The sequence below is a fragment of the Ananas comosus genome, linkage group 16 (genome assembly GCF_001540865.1).
Source record: "Ananas comosus cultivar F153 linkage group 16, ASM154086v1, whole genome shotgun sequence".
In the NCBI taxonomy this organism is placed as follows: Eukaryota; Viridiplantae; Streptophyta; class Magnoliopsida; order Poales; family Bromeliaceae; genus Ananas; species Ananas comosus.
This window is the reverse complement of record NC_033636.1, coordinates 6,775,769-6,794,230: the sequence shown is the minus strand read 5'-3', so window position 1 is coordinate 6,794,230 and position 18,462 is coordinate 6,775,769. Positions and strand designations below refer to the sequence as shown.

General features: G+C 34.1%; 2 protein-coding genes across 6 annotated transcripts; both read right to left on the bottom strand.

The window, feature by feature from the left end:
• Positions 2,981 to 18,154, bottom strand: LOC109722257. 5 transcript variants are annotated; one of them, XM_020250222.1, is made up of 9 exons: positions 17,939 to 18,154; positions 12,453 to 12,639; positions 10,948 to 11,010; positions 9,172 to 10,865; positions 6,119 to 9,075; positions 5,880 to 6,028; positions 5,435 to 5,547; positions 3,486 to 4,310; positions 2,981 to 3,381 (listed from the first exon to the last, which is right to left on the bottom strand). In XM_020250222.1, the coding sequence occupies exons 4-5, from the start codon at positions 10,802 to 10,804 to the stop codon at positions 7,427 to 7,429; spliced, it is 3,282 nt and encodes a 1,093-aa protein (XP_020105811.1). In that variant the 5' UTR covers positions 10,805 to 10,865; positions 10,948 to 11,010; positions 12,453 to 12,639; positions 17,939 to 18,154; the 3' UTR covers positions 2,981 to 3,381; positions 3,486 to 4,310; positions 5,435 to 5,547; positions 5,880 to 6,028; positions 6,119 to 7,426. The 5 variants fall into 5 exon arrangements, with proteins under 5 accessions (XP_020105811.1, XP_020105812.1, XP_020105809.1 ...); XM_020250223.1 differs by having other exon boundaries at positions 2,981 to 3,545; positions 3,669 to 4,310; XM_020250220.1 differs by having other exon boundaries at positions 2,981 to 4,310.
• On the bottom strand, positions 6,795 to 7,330 carry LOC109722262 (the record flags this gene model as incomplete). The annotated part of the gene is given in 1 exon segment (XM_020250230.1): positions 6,795 to 7,330. A coding segment is annotated over 1 exon segment (506 nt), but the record flags the coding sequence as incomplete, so codon positions are not given.

Sequence of the window (18,462 nt, the reverse complement as noted above, 5' to 3'; positions counted from 1 at the left end):
TATTATTATTTATAATTATTAATAATTAATTAATAAATATTTTTATTAATTTATTTATTTATACTTTATAATTACTTATAATTTATTATTAATTAATAATTTATAATTTATAATTATTTATAATTTATAATTTATTTTATTATTAATTAGTTAATTTATAATTTATAATTGTTAATAATTTTTAAGTTATAATTTATTAGGTTATTAATTATTTTATTCATTAATTAATTTATAATTTATAATTATTAATACTTTATTATTTATAATTTATTATTATTTAATTAATTTATTATTTATAATTATTAATATTAATTTATTATTTTTAAGTAATATTTTGATGTTAATTAATTAGATAAAATAATTTTAATTTAAAATTATAATTCTTATTCCCTTTGTTCGAATCTAAGAATCCAAACACTATTTACCTTATTCCTAGAAGCAATCCAATTTTCATCAAAACACAAATTTGGTCTAATTTTTGCTTATACCTGAATTTGTATTTATCCCTGAAATAAGCAGTTTTTACTTATACTTGAACCAAACGCAGCCTAGGGGTATATTTGAAATAACTTGAAACGTAAAAATAATATTTTTAATATTAACCTTCTAAGGGGGGTAAATCAGAAAGTCAGAAACTTTTCAGGAGTATATATACAAGTACCCCAAAAAAAATATAATAATAATATATAGACAAAATTCCTGACGGAATATTGACGGCAGGGACCGAAGTAAATATTTCTCATTTTTTAAGAGGTAAAAGTATAGGTTTTAAAGGTCAGAGAGGAAAAGTAAAAAAAAAAATATTAACAAGAGAATTTTTTATAATTTAGCCTATTTTCTGAGTGTTTTCTTCAAATTTTGCATTTGCTAAAGAATATAGGCTAAATTTCACGAATTCTTGTCCTGAAACATTGAGTCAGGTGACGCTTTGGTTCTCAAACTTTAATTCTTGCGATTTTTAACTTAAAAATTGCTAAATTGTTACAATTAAGATCTATAGTCCAATTTAATTGATTACATAAAAATGTGTCACTAACGTGATAGCAATACTATAGTACTGTAATCAATAATGTGACAATTATTAAAATACCATATCACTATTATATCAGCAAAATATTAATATTTAGTCAATTAAATTGAGCTGTATGACTTAATTACAATAATTTAGAAAGTTTTAAGTTAGAAATTATAATACATTAAAGTTTAGAGACCAAAATATCATGTGTTTCAAAGTTTGAGACTTCTGAGGACCAAAAGTGCAATTTACCCAAGAATATATAACTCTTAGAATAGAGGGATGAACAGCCTAATAAATATATCCATGACATTGCTATTTTCTCAATTTGATTGAATTTTGGATAAAAAATTATATACAACATTTAAGTTAAGATCAACAACTTCAATCATGAATCAAAATTAATATCCTCTATTTTTAAAATATCATTCAATTTTGAGCGTTAATTTCACAATCAATTGATAGATCCAAAATNAGGGATGAAAAATGGATCAAATATGGATAATCTATATCCATATTTACAATAAAAAGATATAAGATTGATATATATATATATATATATATATATATATATATATATATATAAAGTTCTATCATCACCAATAATTTACAAGAATGATAGTGTCCACACTCATGAAAGCATTGTAGATCACATTTTTTTTATTTTGGTAGAACAATAAAAGATTGCCACATTTGACACTAGTCCACATGATTGATTGATTATTCATTACTAGTAAAAGTACTCGCGCATTGCGACAAATTAATTTTGTTAAAAAGAATAAAAAAATTACAAAAATAATAAAAAATAAGAAAAACGAAAAAAAAAAAAAAAGTGAGGAATAAATGATGGATAAAAGTAGAAGTTGAAAAAGTAATAGCAGCAGCAGCAGAGTTGTACAACACCTGATCACAGAAGATATATACAACAAAAATATAAGAAAATAAATATACAAATTAGAGTACGTCTCTTGCTTTCGGCAGCACCGACCCTACGTGCTTGTAAGTTACTTTCGATAATAAAACATCCAATTCGACTATCAATTCTGGTAGACATGATCAACGCTATTAAAACTATTTGAAACCAAATTTTATAATTTTTCAATATTATTTACCAAATAATCAAAGAGTCTCGATAATGACTATTTTATTAGCCGATATAAGTTTGTAAGTTCAACAGTATAGAACAATCCAAATTAGGTAAAGTTGTACTTAACATCAAGAACAAATCAATACTTGAAATTTGAAATTTAAATCTTTTATCGCTATTTTTATAAAATTTTTATTTTCAATTTTTCATGTTGAAACTACTCATTCACTAGGCAAGCAAAGTCAAAAAATTATAAAATTTAGTTTCTAGATAGTTTCCAACACTGCTTATCATGTTTAACGGAACCGATCGCCAAATCGGTTGTCTCAGTTATCGAAAACAACTTACAAGTACAGAAGCCTCCGTACTTTCAAAAGCATAGTAGCCTAGCTCTACAGAATAAAACAATTAGTAAATAGATAAGAAGCTATATCACATATGTCATCATATATCTTAATAAATCAAATAAGAATTAACGCTCAAACCTAAATAGAAAAGCCATGAAACAAACTAAGATATTAGCTAGTAATATTAGATTTTTTTTTTTTTTTTTTTTTTTTTTTTTTTTTTTGGAGAACTACTGATATATTAGCTGGCGATATCGCAAAATTTACATGACTAAATCACGGCACCACTTTTCATACAACCAAGAGAATTCGGCGCCATTGTTCATACAACCAAGAGAATTCGGCGCCATTGATCATACAACCAAGAGAACTCGTTTTAGTACGAATGTGACAACAATGTTATTGTTAGAACAAGAGTGGAAAAGATCTACCAAGTCAGAACGAAAATACCAAAAGAATCAAGAATGAGAGAAGAAAAATAAAGCACATAAAAATTTATGTAGTTCAACCCCTGGCCTACGTTCACAAGCGAAAACGCAATAGAGATCTTCATTATAATTAAAGTGTTGTACAAAATATACCTCTCTCACAAAACCCCAATCCCAAAAATATAACCATACTTCTACTCATCTGTCGCGCCAAATTAATGGAATAAAATATATATTTATAATAGTGGCTAAATTCTAATATAAATAGGAATACAGCTTCACAAAAATTAGAAATAATTTCAATAAGATTAGACATAATCTAAACTTAATGAAAAAAAACCAAAACAGAATAGGGTTAAAACACCTTGCAGTTTCAGAATTCGAGACATATCTAACAGTTATACAACTAAGTGCTATTGTAGGCAAAATATAACTTGTGGCAGGTATATTTACTTTGGTCATCTTCATTTTCCTACTTTGCCTGATTCCTAAGTCTCAATGCAACTACAAATTAATGTACGCACGTAAGAAATTTCTCTCTTTTTCCAAATGAAATATGAACTCATCATTGATTTGGTTTTGTAACAATATTTCAATATAATACTCACATGAGCACTCGTTTCCTTCTGCTTGATCTCTTCGTAAGCATCTCTGGGGTAGACCAAGAACTTCCCGTGGAGATAAATGTATGAAATTTTACATATAGAACAATGTAAGTTCATCAAGGTCTCACAAACAGGAACATGGAGGATACTATGCAAACACAAAATATATTAGAAAAACTATCTTACCTTAATTGAATTACTGCATTTAGAGATGTTCTGTCGACTATATATACCATTCTGCGATTCTTTAAGACTTGTTAATGCACTGGCTTCTCTAATGTTTGCTTCATGCTCTTCCTTTTGTTCAGTTTTGACTTTCACAACCAAATTAGATTGAAATTTTTCTGCAAATCTAAATGACCGCATGCTCATATTATTAAAACTGTGTGAGTCAATCAAAACCTAGAAAATATAAGTCCGAGAAAGAATATTTCTAATAACATAGGGAAGAACAAATCTATCTTAATCGGCTGTAGTAGCAAGCTGTTGGTCAGGGGCTCGTACCAAATCTTCTGCTAATTTGCTGAAAATTAGGAAGTTTGTCGTGCCAGTTTTATCTTTAACAATGGCATTTAACTAGAACCTTTTTTAGAACATATTTCAAAATTAATTTATGTACAAAAACACAACTTAACCATTGTGTTTTCATGTAATTAAATCAGAAACGGAGAATGATATGTTTTTGGGTGGAAATATACCGTGGCATAGGGGACACATTGCCCAAACCAAAAGTGCCGCCATAATCTTTTACTCCCCTGCAATCATGACAGGCCTTATACCACCAACGATACGTTCTACCAATTTAGCTTCACAGGTATATTTCATACACTGTATAAAACACAATGGGAGATAAGCACTTCTATTCAATTATGGGTGGAAGAAAATATATGGTACATTGCAAAGAATGAAAAATTAAAGAAGAAACTTTGTCGACAAATAAACAAGTATATTTCAAAGTCACTCACCTAGTTTTTTTTGTTGGATTTAACTTAAGTAATGCACTAATAGTTTTACAATTGTTGGACATTTGATCTTGAGGATTAATACATACTTGGCTGCTCTGCAATCTTAATATATTGAATTGGTACGATCAGTGATTGTTTTCTGTGGTTAGTATTTTGCTGACTAACCTGATAAGTATGGGCGGAAGAAATTATGTAGATATTGTCAATTAACCTTGCAGTGCATTATGAAATGTTGCAATTTCTGCTATTTCTAAGTTAATGTAAAACCTTGATGTCGAACACGTCGACAAATGAAGTTTCTCTAGATATGCAAGGAAAACATAAGCTTAACAGACAATCAGGCATAAGTAGTAACGCATAGGAACTGAATGAAATTCTAATATATCTAACCATTGCCCAGATCTTTATAAATTCCCACACCTATACTTGCAAAGATAATTACAACTGGACCAATAGCTTCTTTTTTGTAAATTAGACAATCAGTAAAGTCCAGAGCAAATTTATCCTATAATGTCACAAAGAGAGTATTGTTCCTATAATATTTTGAAATTTCCAGCTGAAAGTGTTTCATTGCCTACGAAGAAAATAAAATTCGCAATTCAATGAGAAAGTATTCGACTAAATACTCTGAATCATGGATCTCTAAATTTCTTTTGAAGTTAGCTCCCGACCAACATATGTATAAGAGGCCGGACTAACAGCTACAGTGCTTCCAAGCACATCTAAGCAACATGATATTAAACAAAGCATGATTTTTGAGTAATTGCTTTTTGTTATTGTAATTGCTGCAGAATAATAGAGGGGAAAAAAGTAAACAGCAATACGTAAAAAGCTACCATCATTGTGCCTTTCGCTTTCTTTATAATCAAAACTAACAAAGTTAAAACTATAAAGCGGAATTGACTCCACATGATCGTTCGTTTCAACAACATTAGTCCATTTACTAATTTTAAATCATGTACTTGTGACCGACAACTTTGTACTTACCTCTACGTGGTATGACATTGAAAGTTCTTAACAATATATACAATGCCTTCAGAAAGTAATGACTCGAAGTGTTCTGCATTGTGCTTCCGAATAGTTTCCTGCATGGAATATCCCTCCAAAAAAAAAAGAATATTTTTTATATAAGGAATAGAAATATGACAATAGTGCTAAAGAACTACAAATAGGAAATATATATATATATATATATACATATATATATATATATATATATACATATATATATATATATATATATATATATATATACATACATATATATATATATATATACATACATATATATATATATATATATATACATATATATATATATATATATATACATATATATATATATATATATATACATATATATATATATATATATATACATATATATATATATATATATATACATATATATATATATATATAATATCACTACCTTTTCATCCATCTAAAGGCATTCCAAACTTCAAATCTGATTTTTCAATTGTGGTACTGTCGATTCCCATAACCTAGCAAGTCTGGTTTTGATCTTACTATGCTGTAGATTAAGCTGATCCAAAAGCACAAACTCGATCTTTTGCCGTTCTGTTTAATTTAAAAAACACGACAATCAATTACTTCTACACCAATATAAAAAAATGTGTCAAATAGAAGAAACTAGTTCTTTGTTATTACCACAACAAAATGCAGTTAGTCAGAGAACGAACAAGAGAAGGGTTTTTATTGTTGCAAATCATCAAAAATTTCTGTGTAAACAATATTTCGTGTATATCCTTCTAAATGACCTTCTTCATTTTCAATTAGAATTCGCAATCCCTCATGAGAGGTAACTCGTGAAACTCCGACATAAAGTTGACCATGGGAGAATACCGGTCTTGGCAGGTAGATGCCAACCTTTTGTAGAGTCTGCCCTTGGCTTTTATTAATTGTCATAGCATAACATAGACGAATTGGAAATTGTCTTCTTTTCAGAGTAAAAGGCCACTTTGTTTCCGTCACATGCATCACAATGCGAGGAATATAAACCTTTTCACCTTCATGGTTTCCAGTAAAGATTTGTGCCTCAATAACTCTTGAAGCCAATTTAGTAACAATTAAGCGAGTCCCATTGCAAAGGCCTGAACTTTGGCTAATATTGCGTAGCAACATTATCTGAGCGCCTATTTTCAATTTTAGTTCATGATGAGGTATACCGTTGAACCTTAAAGAGTTTAAAAAATCAACAGGGTAGAGAACATCGCCTTCTTCGTCATTTGTTGATGACCTACAAATTGAGTCTGAACTCATGTATACTTTTTCCTCGTTCGGGAGCAAAGATAAGATGTATGTGTTTATTTCATTAACTGTTTCGTTCATTGGTGTGATAATAGCTCTATCTCTTAAATATGCGGGATCATTGTAGTTCTGATGAATGTTATCATACACCACCGAAACAATATCTTTAATACCATCGCTACTACTCTTCATAAGTAAGGCATCTGGTATTTTGATCCAAGTAGGCTCTTCATCAGTTTCTAATTTCATAGCATCTAATTTTCCATCACCTAAATCGAGTATCCATTTTGCAAAATTTGCCATCTTTTCTTTTGATGAATCATTCACCGGACATCTAAGCAATCTCATGTTTGTTGACAATCGGAAGACTCTACAATTATTCCATATGTATGACTTGGTGATTAATGCATTAATTATGTCTTGTCTTGTTCCTCCAACAATAACAGGAAGTACTTGCCTAAAATCTCCACCGAATACAATAGTTTTTCCTCCAAAGAGCCTTTCCTCAACACTATCATCATTTACTTTCAAGATATCTCTCAATGATTTATCTAAAGCTTCGAAACAATTCCTATGGTTCATTGGTGCCTCATCCCATATAATCAAACTAGTGTGATACAGCAGTTTTGCAAGCTGTGTTCCTTTTTTAATTTCACATGTTGAAAAGTCATCTATCTTTATAGGTATCTTGAATCTTGAATGCGCTGTTCATCCTCCAGGAAGTAAGAGTGATGCAATTCCAGACGAAGCAACCGCCAATACTATTTTTCCTTCAGAACGGAGTTTTGAAATTATTGTCTGACAAAGGTAGGTTTTTCCTGTTCCACCATGGCCATATACAAAAATGATATCTCCTTTATCCTCGTAGATAGAAGTCAAAACTGTGTGATATACAGTCTTCTGCTCATCATTCAATCCTTTAAATAACAACACATGTTCCTCTTTTAAAGCATCTACGTCGTATTCTAATTCTTCCCTCAACAGTTTGTTGCTCATATCTTCTAAAATCATTCTATTAGGAGTTGGTAGCTTAAATTGTGAAAGTGAGCTGCAATTTTTGTTGAACAACACTTCCAATTCAAATAGAACATAGTTTTGGAGCTCTACTTCAGGCATCCGAAGATCACAAACTCCTAGAGTTTGCTTTAATCTATATAATAAATCACCAACTAATAATTCCCAATAATCATCCCATAATTTAACAGGGTCAGCAACCTCACAAAACATGACCAAAGTAACAAAAAGTTGTCTAAGATCAGCAGCAGACGACCAGTGAGATGCTTCTTCCAATGCTTGACGCCATTCCATGTCATCGCCAAGCAACCCAAGCGCATTACATGCAGCTCGAAATGTTTCATGCACAATGCCATCGATAGTTCTAATTTCGGTATAGTTTCTCGGGCCTTTTACCTTGTTCAAGAGCATACGTAGAAAGTAAAGTTCGCCAGCATTTGGACAGATATAAATGATTCTCCCTATACGATTTCCTTGCTTACGCCTCGTCCATACTTTGTCTCCCGAATGCCAGACCCATTTGGTTGGAAATTCTGCATAAGTCAGCTCACGGGCATCATCATATGTTGTGTTCGCCTGCATCCACTCAGTAAACATTGTTTTCTCGATGTTCGGCCGATTTAGAACATCAAGTAAACTCTGATTCCCGAGATATGTTATGTTATTCATTAGTGGCAAGTGAACACATAAGCGTTCAACCGTAGGTTCTCTACAGTGTATATCAAATTTGAATAATCTCCACACAGCTTCATATGGTGATAAATACCTACAGTCCAAGTACCTTTTAATCTCATCAACATGCTTGTATTGTTCGTCAAAACTACTGTTGTGAGCCAAATAGCTATCTTCAATTATAGCTCTTGTTCTATCTAGGCCTTTATTCATAAACTTGAACAAATATTTAATAAGTCTTGACTTGTTGCACCACTCGACATTAATATGAGCCTGATATTTAACCACTAATTGCAAGTTATGCGGCACAACAAATCTATTATCAAGGTCGATATCGTTTTTCCGAACAAATCTCTCGTCATTTCTTCTTCTATAAAGAGCAAAGCCGTTTTCATCCACAATTGTCTCACTTCTGAATTCCCTAGGAAAATATTTTGAGCATCGACCTTTAGCCATACATGATACTTTAGGATTTGTCGATCCACATGGGCCATGTATCATAAATTTTGAAACTGTGGCATATCCAATTGGATCAAGATCTTTATCAGGTATTTCAGCAGAAATAATAGAATCTATATCTGCAGTTGTTGGCAATTTGTGATCTGGATGCAGCCATACTAAGATATGCACATGAGGAAGCCCCCTTTTTTGGAACTCAATTGTATACAAATCTGCGAAGACCAACACAGGCAAAATTAAGAAACGTAAGTTGAAACACAAGAATATTTCATAAGTAAAAAAGAAAACTATATTGAATATGCACATACCAGCAATAGTTCTCCCAAAATAGTTTTCTTTCTTAATATCTGACATCAATGCCTCAACTTTCATTTTAAAAACCCTGCTAATAATATCAGGCCGATCTTCTGATTTTTGGCCAGGAATAAATTGTAATGCATTCTGTATTTCTAGCCATTGTGTATTGCAGGTAAATGTAATGAACAAATCAGGATGTCCAAACTGGCTGCATATAGCAATAGCATCTAGATAATTTTGAATCATATAACGGGGACCCGCAATGAAGCTTGAAGGTAAAATTATTTTTTTACCAATGGCATTACCATCAACATCACCTGCAACAACAGCATCCTTCATTCCTCTATAAACCTCTGTTCGCAAATCCGCTTGGTTTCTCCTAATATAATCAAGACGATTTTCTTCAATGCATGAGAAAGCATCAACCACATACTGTTGGAAAAGTTTACCTCCTCTTATTAGCGTTTTTCCCTCAATCAATCTATTTTGTATTCTATAGGCATAAAATTCTCGCATCGTAACACATTTTCTAGAGCCTACTTTCCCACGTGAAGTATTGCTATATGTCATGCCTATTCTAAAACCATCCTCCCCATATGGAAATAGGATAGGATATTGCATTGCCGTGAAAGAAGGATGCAAATCACTTATTCGTTTTAGTCCTGCTATTTTATGCTCGACAACAATATCTCGCTGGCCATCAACGCTTCCGAAATCACCAATTATTAATCCAGCAATCTCAGAACATATAGAAGGATTAGACTGCGGTGTCTCAGTACGGCAACCATTTAATCTTAACCTAATAGGACGGTAATCACTCTCTTTGAAACGATCTCTTGCCATTCTGAATGCTTTTACTATCTCATTTTCGCGATCAAACATTTTCATAAGATCTTCAACAATGTTTCTATCAATTTTCTGAAGTTTATCAACGGGGTTGAATGCTTTCATTCTATTGTCGACTTCATTTTCGGTATCATAAATATATAGTTGAGCAAATTTAGGGCGTTCTCCATCAATTGGAAGCAAAGATCCCATTCTGTGGTGGTTTTGTCCACTAATTCTGAATACATAAGGGCCTGATTTTTTGTTAATTTCACTGTCAATTTTTGCTCCTATTGATGTAAATGCAAACATAGAATTATAGATACGAATATTTTCTCGAAAAGTTGTAGACCTGGCGCAACGACTGTAGTCCAATAAGTGGTCTAATATGTTAGGAGTCTGGTGCAATAATGGTAGAGAAACCTTACCATCCCCACAACACAATGAAAATCGAGGAGTACTTCCCTTGCGAGATTTGATCCGTTCGTCATACCAAAGTAGAGCTCCACATGATTGACATTCATACTCTGGCAATCCAAGATATAATTGTTCTACACCATACCCTCTATGAGTTGCAAATCGAGATGGTCTACCAGCAAGAGCATGTTGTGGCGCAACGTTATTAGTTGGTAGTTCGCCAACTTTGGAACTGCGTTTTCTTTTTCTTCCCAATGTATTCGACATTTCATAAGTTAGAAGCAAAGACTCATCACCGCAGTTTAAATCTCTCGTAGCAGAAAATCCCACCGTTTTTCTCCGACTATCAAGAATAGACTTTCGGAGCTTCCTTTTTTCTCTATATGTTGCCATATAGTCCATCTAGTTTCTGGCTGAATCCTATCCTAATACCTGGGCAGAAGATGACAGAGTAGCTATTATCCTGTACAACATTCAACACAAGTCAGTATAGAGGATGCACAATATTATTTCGATATAAGCTCCATAAAATAATGCACACATACCTAGTGAGTATGAACCAGAATAGATCTTTGCCTACAATAAAGGACCTTTACCGTGAGACCTGCCTGCACAGAACAAACACATTTATTTTTCATTTTAAACATATCAGAAACTTCTATCTATGAAAGCTTATATACCTATGATACACAATGAACATTCCTTACATGATTTAAATAAGAGGTATCATCTATTTTGCATCCTAAGTTACAGATGGCCAAAAGCTGAGCAATTAGACCCAAAGGGAAGGGGGAAAAAGGTACAAAAGATCATCAACATGCACAAAAAGACTACAGTAAACTGGTTTGATATATATCGTCTATAAATAAGTGAGACCAGCCAACTCTATAAAGTGAATTAGAAGGCTATGGAAGCCATGCCTAAATTGTGAGCAATTGTTAGGGCTAAATAGCACTTTATTGCTCTTAATGTTCCAGTGCAACATGAACCATAATCACACAACGGAGTTGTAACACTTTACGTGCCAATTATGCTGAAGTAAAAAAAGAGGGAAAAGAATTGCCGTAGTAAAGAGCAAAATTCTGTGTAAATTCAAATAACAACTTGCACCAGACAACAGCATACCAGAGCAAATTTCATTAAGTAAAACCAAAGAAATAATTTGTGGCATCACTAAGCCTAATAAAATTCTAAATTTAGCAAACTATAAGTACCCAAAGAAATAATTAATCCATCACATAAACCCTAATACTGTTTTATACCATCTACATTTAGTTTTGTCCTTGACAGTCCTTTTTTTTTTAATGCAACCTGCTAATCTGCTATTTACAGATTCTTTGTATGTACATGCAGACACCTAGTTAGATTAAATTTACGTCTACAATCATCCATTCTAACATATGCGTACTCCGAGAATTGCCATCTGAATGTTTAATATGAACTGCTATGACCTTCTCTTGGACTTGCTTCTTGATTCCGTACAGAAAGATTATTTGATTTGTTTGTGTTTCAGTTTGATATGCAACACATAAAGATAACAGCAAGTATAGTAAATATAGTGAAATTCTGAGAAATACAGTGGGATACACTTGTTTTTTTTTTTTCTGTAACAGATAGGGAGCGTAGCTTCCATTCCCATGCAGTAATACATACCCAAATCACACAACCCAGCTACTGTTCTTTGTTTTGACACCATAGTTTAGTGATGGAACACGAAACTAGGACACCTAAATTTCTATATGGAAAACAGAAGGATAAAATCAAGTGCGCTAAGCATAGCGAAACACGAAAGAATAATACAAATAAAAATCACTAAGGCAATATTTCCGAGGACGACAAGAAGATTACATTCCTACATAGCAATACAAATCCTAATTACAAAACCCAGTTGGTGTTTTTTTTCTTTTTGCCTACCAATTAACATACGAAGGTTCCAAGCAGACGAATTTTGCATAAGCTGGAAGTAAATTTTGTAATAGTATCAATGAGGAAGAGAGCAAAGCCAAGCAAATGAAACTCGAAGACCAAGTCGAAGAAACAGGGAACAAACCATGGATAAAAAATGACACAGGAGTAATACAGGCAACGATTCCTCCTCCTCCTTCTTCTTCTTCTTCTTCTTCTTCTTCTTCTTCTTCTTCTTCTTTCTACGGCTACTTCTTCCCTTCTTTCTTCTCCTTCATAGTTGCGATCTTCTCTTGTTCTTACCCTCTTTTCCAATTTCACTCCTCCCTTTGCTGTTGGCAGTTTAGATGAGAGTTTTAGATGGAGATAATACAACCGGCCCATAGATAACATGGTGGACACAGTCCAAGCAATCATTTCCCTTCGAAATTAGTTGATCCATTAATATATATATATATATAATATATATAAAAGAAGTTCTGATCAGCTTTTACAACTTACATATTTTATTTCTATATTATTTTCTTCAACCAATTTTTCTGAGTAATGTAGCAGCGAAGCTGATCCAAACCAATAGCAAGTTCAATTTTCTACATTTGATAGAATAGTCAATTAATTTCTTTTATCTTACTTTTTGTAGTCAAAGACATGAAATAACATATATATTAGCTCTACAATATTTTCACTAAGTTGATCTTTTTGGGCACACTAAAGAGCTCTAGGAGAAAAATTAATCTTAATATACTAAAAACTTAAAAATTTTAATTATCAAAGAATTCAAAGAATTTCCCTTTTAACATTTATAATGCAAGCCTCTTATCAGTTGATTAGATATAACAAGATATAATAAGCATGTAAGACCTAAGTTTTCTTTTCATTTTATTGGAGTGCATGATCGATGTATCCTTTTGCTTCAGAAGAGAATCTGTGAGCAAGAAATTACACAGAAAACAGTCCTGGAGACTGAGTTGGTCAGGTAGGGAGGAACATGTTGGTGAACAATGAGAAGTTAGATGATGATGCTGGAGAGTAAAGAGTAAGAGAGGGATGGGATAAAATAAGCAACACAGAAAGTATATTCAGCTGGTTGGCATTAAACATGAAAATGAGAAATACTTTGGGTATTCCACTGTAGTGTTGTTATGTTGGCATACGCATGTGGGTGTGTTAGGGTTTAGGGTATAATGATGGTGCTTAGGGTTAAATAATGGTGTTTAGGATTGAGTAATTAATGTTTAGGTTGTAATAATGTTATCAACAACATTATAGGGGGACACATGGGGGTACATGTAGCAGCCCTCCATGAAAATTATCATGCGATAAGGTTCGAAACTGAAGGCAGAGAAAAGATAAAGTGTAAACTTATTAACTTAATTAAACCAGTCGAACCTATTAATATCTAATTAAGCAACATATTGCATTAATCGGCTTGTGAATATCTATCATTTTAGCTTTCTCTGTCTTATACTCGATTGTGATCCCATCTGGAAGTTTGTAACTGAAGCTTAATTTTATAGGACAACTTACCTTCCCTTAACTCATATCCAGTCCAGTGCACTATTCAAATTCAGTGACCTATCTATATGACTAACTGATCCAAATTATGTGCTTAAGAAACACTCATCTATAAAGTTCTAATTAGTCTACTTAGATGACTTCAGTAGCTACTTCTACTGTTTCTGTTTTGATCTTTTTTTCCTTTTTTTCTCCTGCTAATTCTACTGCTGCTGGTGCTAGTGCCGCTGCCGCTGCTGCTGCTGCTGCGGCTTCTTCTTCATCCTCTTTTTGTATCTTCGTTTGGTTTTGCAGCTGCTGCTTCACCCGCCTAATCTGATGAGATTTCCTCCTGCTTATACTGAACCTGTTGCTGTTTATGTTCTAGACATTTTTCTCCCATCAATTTTATTACTGCTGCTGGTATGGGTGCTGCTGCTACATATACTAAGCTGAATTCGTATGCCAAGCTTCATTTTTTATGGAAATTTGCTGTGAATTATTAGTTGTCATTAATCTTTTAAATCATTTAGTTAGTGAGGCCACTGATTCCATTTCCAGACATTATCCTTGGTCCAGCCAGCACTTCAATGGAAAAAGAAAAAAAAAATCGTACATATCTCTTCGCTTAAGGTATAATATTATCTTCTATCATTCAGCTAAGAGACTTACACACTGATTATAGTGCACATTATGCAACATAAGACTCCAACTCAGAAGCTTCAATTACATCGTACTGGCAGCTTTGTCCTGCACTGCTGCTGCTGTTGTTATTGCTGCTTCTTCTTCTTCAGCTTCTTCTCTTGTTCTTCTTGTACCAATGATATTCTCGTCATGTTCAATATTGTCAATACAACCCAAGAAAGCACTGAAGCACCGCAGAAATGACAACAGCAGGACAAAGAGACATACTGGCAGAAAATAGGAGCTAATATAGACGCAAAGTACGTGGTCCAATTCCTATTCTTCTTTTACTATGCCATAAGGATAATATCAAGAGCAATCAATACAGCGGAAGTTAAGTGCGCAAAAGCATTTGATCATACAGTTGTAGCAGCAGCGGGGGTAACATTCATGCGCAACAAATTTGGGGAACGTAGCTTTAGTGCAAATGTTTATGACGGTAACCCACATTTTTCTTTCCACAGACAAGCCACTGCAATCCAGACAGAAAATGCAGGTAGAAATATTCATATTTCAATATACTATGTTTTTTTTCCTTTTACAAAGAAGTCAGGAAACAGCTTTTAAAGGTGCACAAATCAGGACACAAAAAACGGGGTTGGGAAGGGAGAAGGACAAAGCGAAGGACAACCACACTAGGTTCAAACAACAAAGGCTACTTCGACTTCTCCAGAACAGCAAAGGGATTGGACCAAGCCAACAAAAGAGAACAAAACAAAACAAAACATGACCACAAATTTATCGGCCCCAGAAAAAGTACCAAGCAGAACAGGAAAACCAGTCCCTACACCCAAGTGGCATTGCTAGATCCCCGTTGATCGGTGTTGCTGCAGCCTCCTCAACCGGCATTGTCATGTCCTTGTCAAGTGGAGCAACATCAGACCGACTTATCAAATAGTAACACTTCCAAATGCTTGCCTGACTTCTTTTCGCTTAGCAACAAATTGGCTATTCTCCTCTACCAAAGAATTGTAGTAACCTTTCAAAAGGTTGTAGCCCCACTTAAGCCGTATGCGCTTATCCTGCAGGGCTTCAAGCTCGTGAGAGAGCCGATCACATAAGTTTGCATAAACCTTTCTATCCTCATAATTACTGTCCTTAATCACTAAGGTCATCACGAAGTCTGTTAACAGCTAAACACGAAGCTTCATCCTCAGCTCGTTCAGAGCTCGTAGACGGCATGCCCCCAGCATGTGACCACCTTTTTTGTTTTTTTTTTTTTTTTTTTTTTTGAGTGAGAGAGATAGATAGCACGCTATCCGCTTCGTTTATTTCATTTAGAAATAAACTTAGCTGAAAATGTGAATCACCTAGGATTCGAACTTGGGACCTTAGGTACCAACCATCAAGCCCTTTGCCACTTGCTCTAGGGACGGTTGGTTGTGACCACCTTTATTATAAGGCCAACGCAGGTCTAAGTTGCGTTGAAAGGTAAGAAGTACAAGAATGGAAAGAGAGATACATGAAGAACACAATTCCTCGACAAAGACGAAAATTATAATTAATCAACTCTAAAAGCTAATTACATTAACCGAACGCGATGTATATATAGGGGTGATACCCGAATCCTACTGTAAACAAAGATAATAAATTCTAATATATCTCCAAACTTAAACCAATTAGAAATTACCAAATAATCGGACTCAAAATAAAAAAAATAATAAAAAATACAAAACTTTTCGAAAATAACTTAAAAATGCAAAACACGGAGGCCTAAACAGTTAAATTTGGGCCCCAAACTCGACCTAAATGGTTTTGTCGTTCAATGCGTAGATTTTGAAAAGTGTTTTCCGAATTGGAGTTGCACGCTGAAAACGGACACTCAAACAAAAGGTTATAAATGTTTAAAGATTTTCCGCGCTAATTGTAAAACTTGCCTATTTCAATGGAATTTCCGGCCCAGCTTAACTGAGTCACGCTATTTCAGGAATTCTAATGCTAAATTGGCTGCATCAGCCATCCCTCAGAACCTCCGCGTCCACAGAGGAAGAGAATCGGCCTGCAGCAGTCATGCCGTACCTCGATGCAGGTAGTGAAAATTTAATGCATATACTGCAAAGCAACCGGCGGAAGCTGACATCAATGACAAAAAGTTCTGTCATCACGACAGCAAAATTTAATCTAAGCAGAAGCACACAGAAGCAAGCCTATAAAAGTAGGCGAAATTTGAAGAATGGACGACAACAAATCAAGCGAGAGCAAACTAATTAAGAAATGCTTTATATAGCAAGCCCTCTTGGTTGTCAGAGATCTCGTTCGTAATAAATTTAGTAGCACACATGAAAATACATATAAAAACAGTCACGCGCATATGCGGGAGGACATATATTAAATATAAAAATATTTAAACACCGTTCTCTACTAACTTAAGCTTTCAGAAAATAACGGTTGTCTCATATTATTTAATATGGTATCAAAGCAGGAGGTCCTAAGCTCAAGTTACGTCAGACTCATAGCATTATTAATTTCCTCCCATTAAATTCAAGTCCACGTCATGGACCTAACAAAAAGTCTCGAGCCCAAACGTGCGAGAGAATGTTAAATATAAAAATATTTAAACACCGTTCTCTATTAGCTTAAGCTTTTAGAGAATAACGGTTGTTTCGTATTATTTTATATAGTATCAAAGCACAAGGTCCTGGGTTTGAGTCACGCCAGCAGGCTCCTAACATTATTAATTTTCTCTCATTTAATTCAAGTCCACGTCATGAGCCTAATGAAGAATCTCAAGCCCAAACGTGAGAGAGAGTGTTAAATATAAAAAAGGGAAAACTTCAAATACCCCCTCTGTGGTTTCGCAGTTTCTCACTTTAGTACCCTATGGTTTAAAATGTATCAAGTTAGTACCCTATGGTTTCGCACTTTCTCACTTTAGTACCCTGTGGTTTAAAGTGTATCAAGTTAGTACTTTGTAGTTTCATTTTTGTATCAAGTTAGTACCCTGTGGTTTCATTTTTCTTTTTTTATTATCCATTTCGGAGTATTTTTTTGGTTAAATCAGTGACAAAGTTAAAACTAAGGGGTACTAAAATGAATATTCGATAAACCTAGGTAGAGTATCTGAAGTTTTTTTGTATATAATTTAACGAAATATTAAACCACATGGTACTAAAATGAGAAAGTGCGAAACCACATGGTACTAACTTAATACACTTTAAACACAAAGTACTAAAGTGAGAAAGTGCAAAACCCCAGGGTACTAACTTGATACACTTTAAAACACAGGGTACTAAAGTGAGGAACTGCAAACCCACAAAGGGAGTATTTGAAGTTTTTCCTATAAAAAATATTTAAACACCTTTCTCTGCTAGCTTAAAGTTTTATAAAGAATAATGGTGGTTTCGTATTATCTACTAAGATACGTTTTGAGTCCAGGCAGAAAGAAAGGCAGCAGTAGAGCTGCATCTACACCAACAATTTACAGATTAAAGACAGAGATGGGTTAGAACTTACAAGGGCAAGCAGAGAGCAGAAGCAAGCATGAACGCAGCCACGGAGAGAAGCAGCAAAGCTCTAAAATACAGCAGCAAAGCAGCAATGGACGCAAGGATGGATTTGGGAGGAAGATGGGACCGATTTTGACAGGGGAGGGAGGCACGGCGGGGCCGTCTGGACGCGTGCGGGCGGAAAGGCGAAGGGACGACCGCTGGAACCAGAAAAAGAGCAACAGTGCTGATGTGACGGTGGGCCCCACTTCCCCAAAATGAAATGGTTCTGCTACGTCAGTGCAGTAAGTGAGCTTCCTTGGGGGAGCAAAAATTCTACGGGCACCGGCCCCAAATTACTTAATTTGGGGCCGGTCCCCCATGGGTGCCGCATGGTGGCACAGGTGCCACGCGGCGCCCATCGAACACTGCACTCTCAATATGGGGAGAGCAGTGAAAATTCTGAGTGCACCTATACTAGGTGCACCATAAAATTAATTTTTAATTTTTTAAATTATAATTTTATGTACTAATTTATTTATTTTTTTAGGA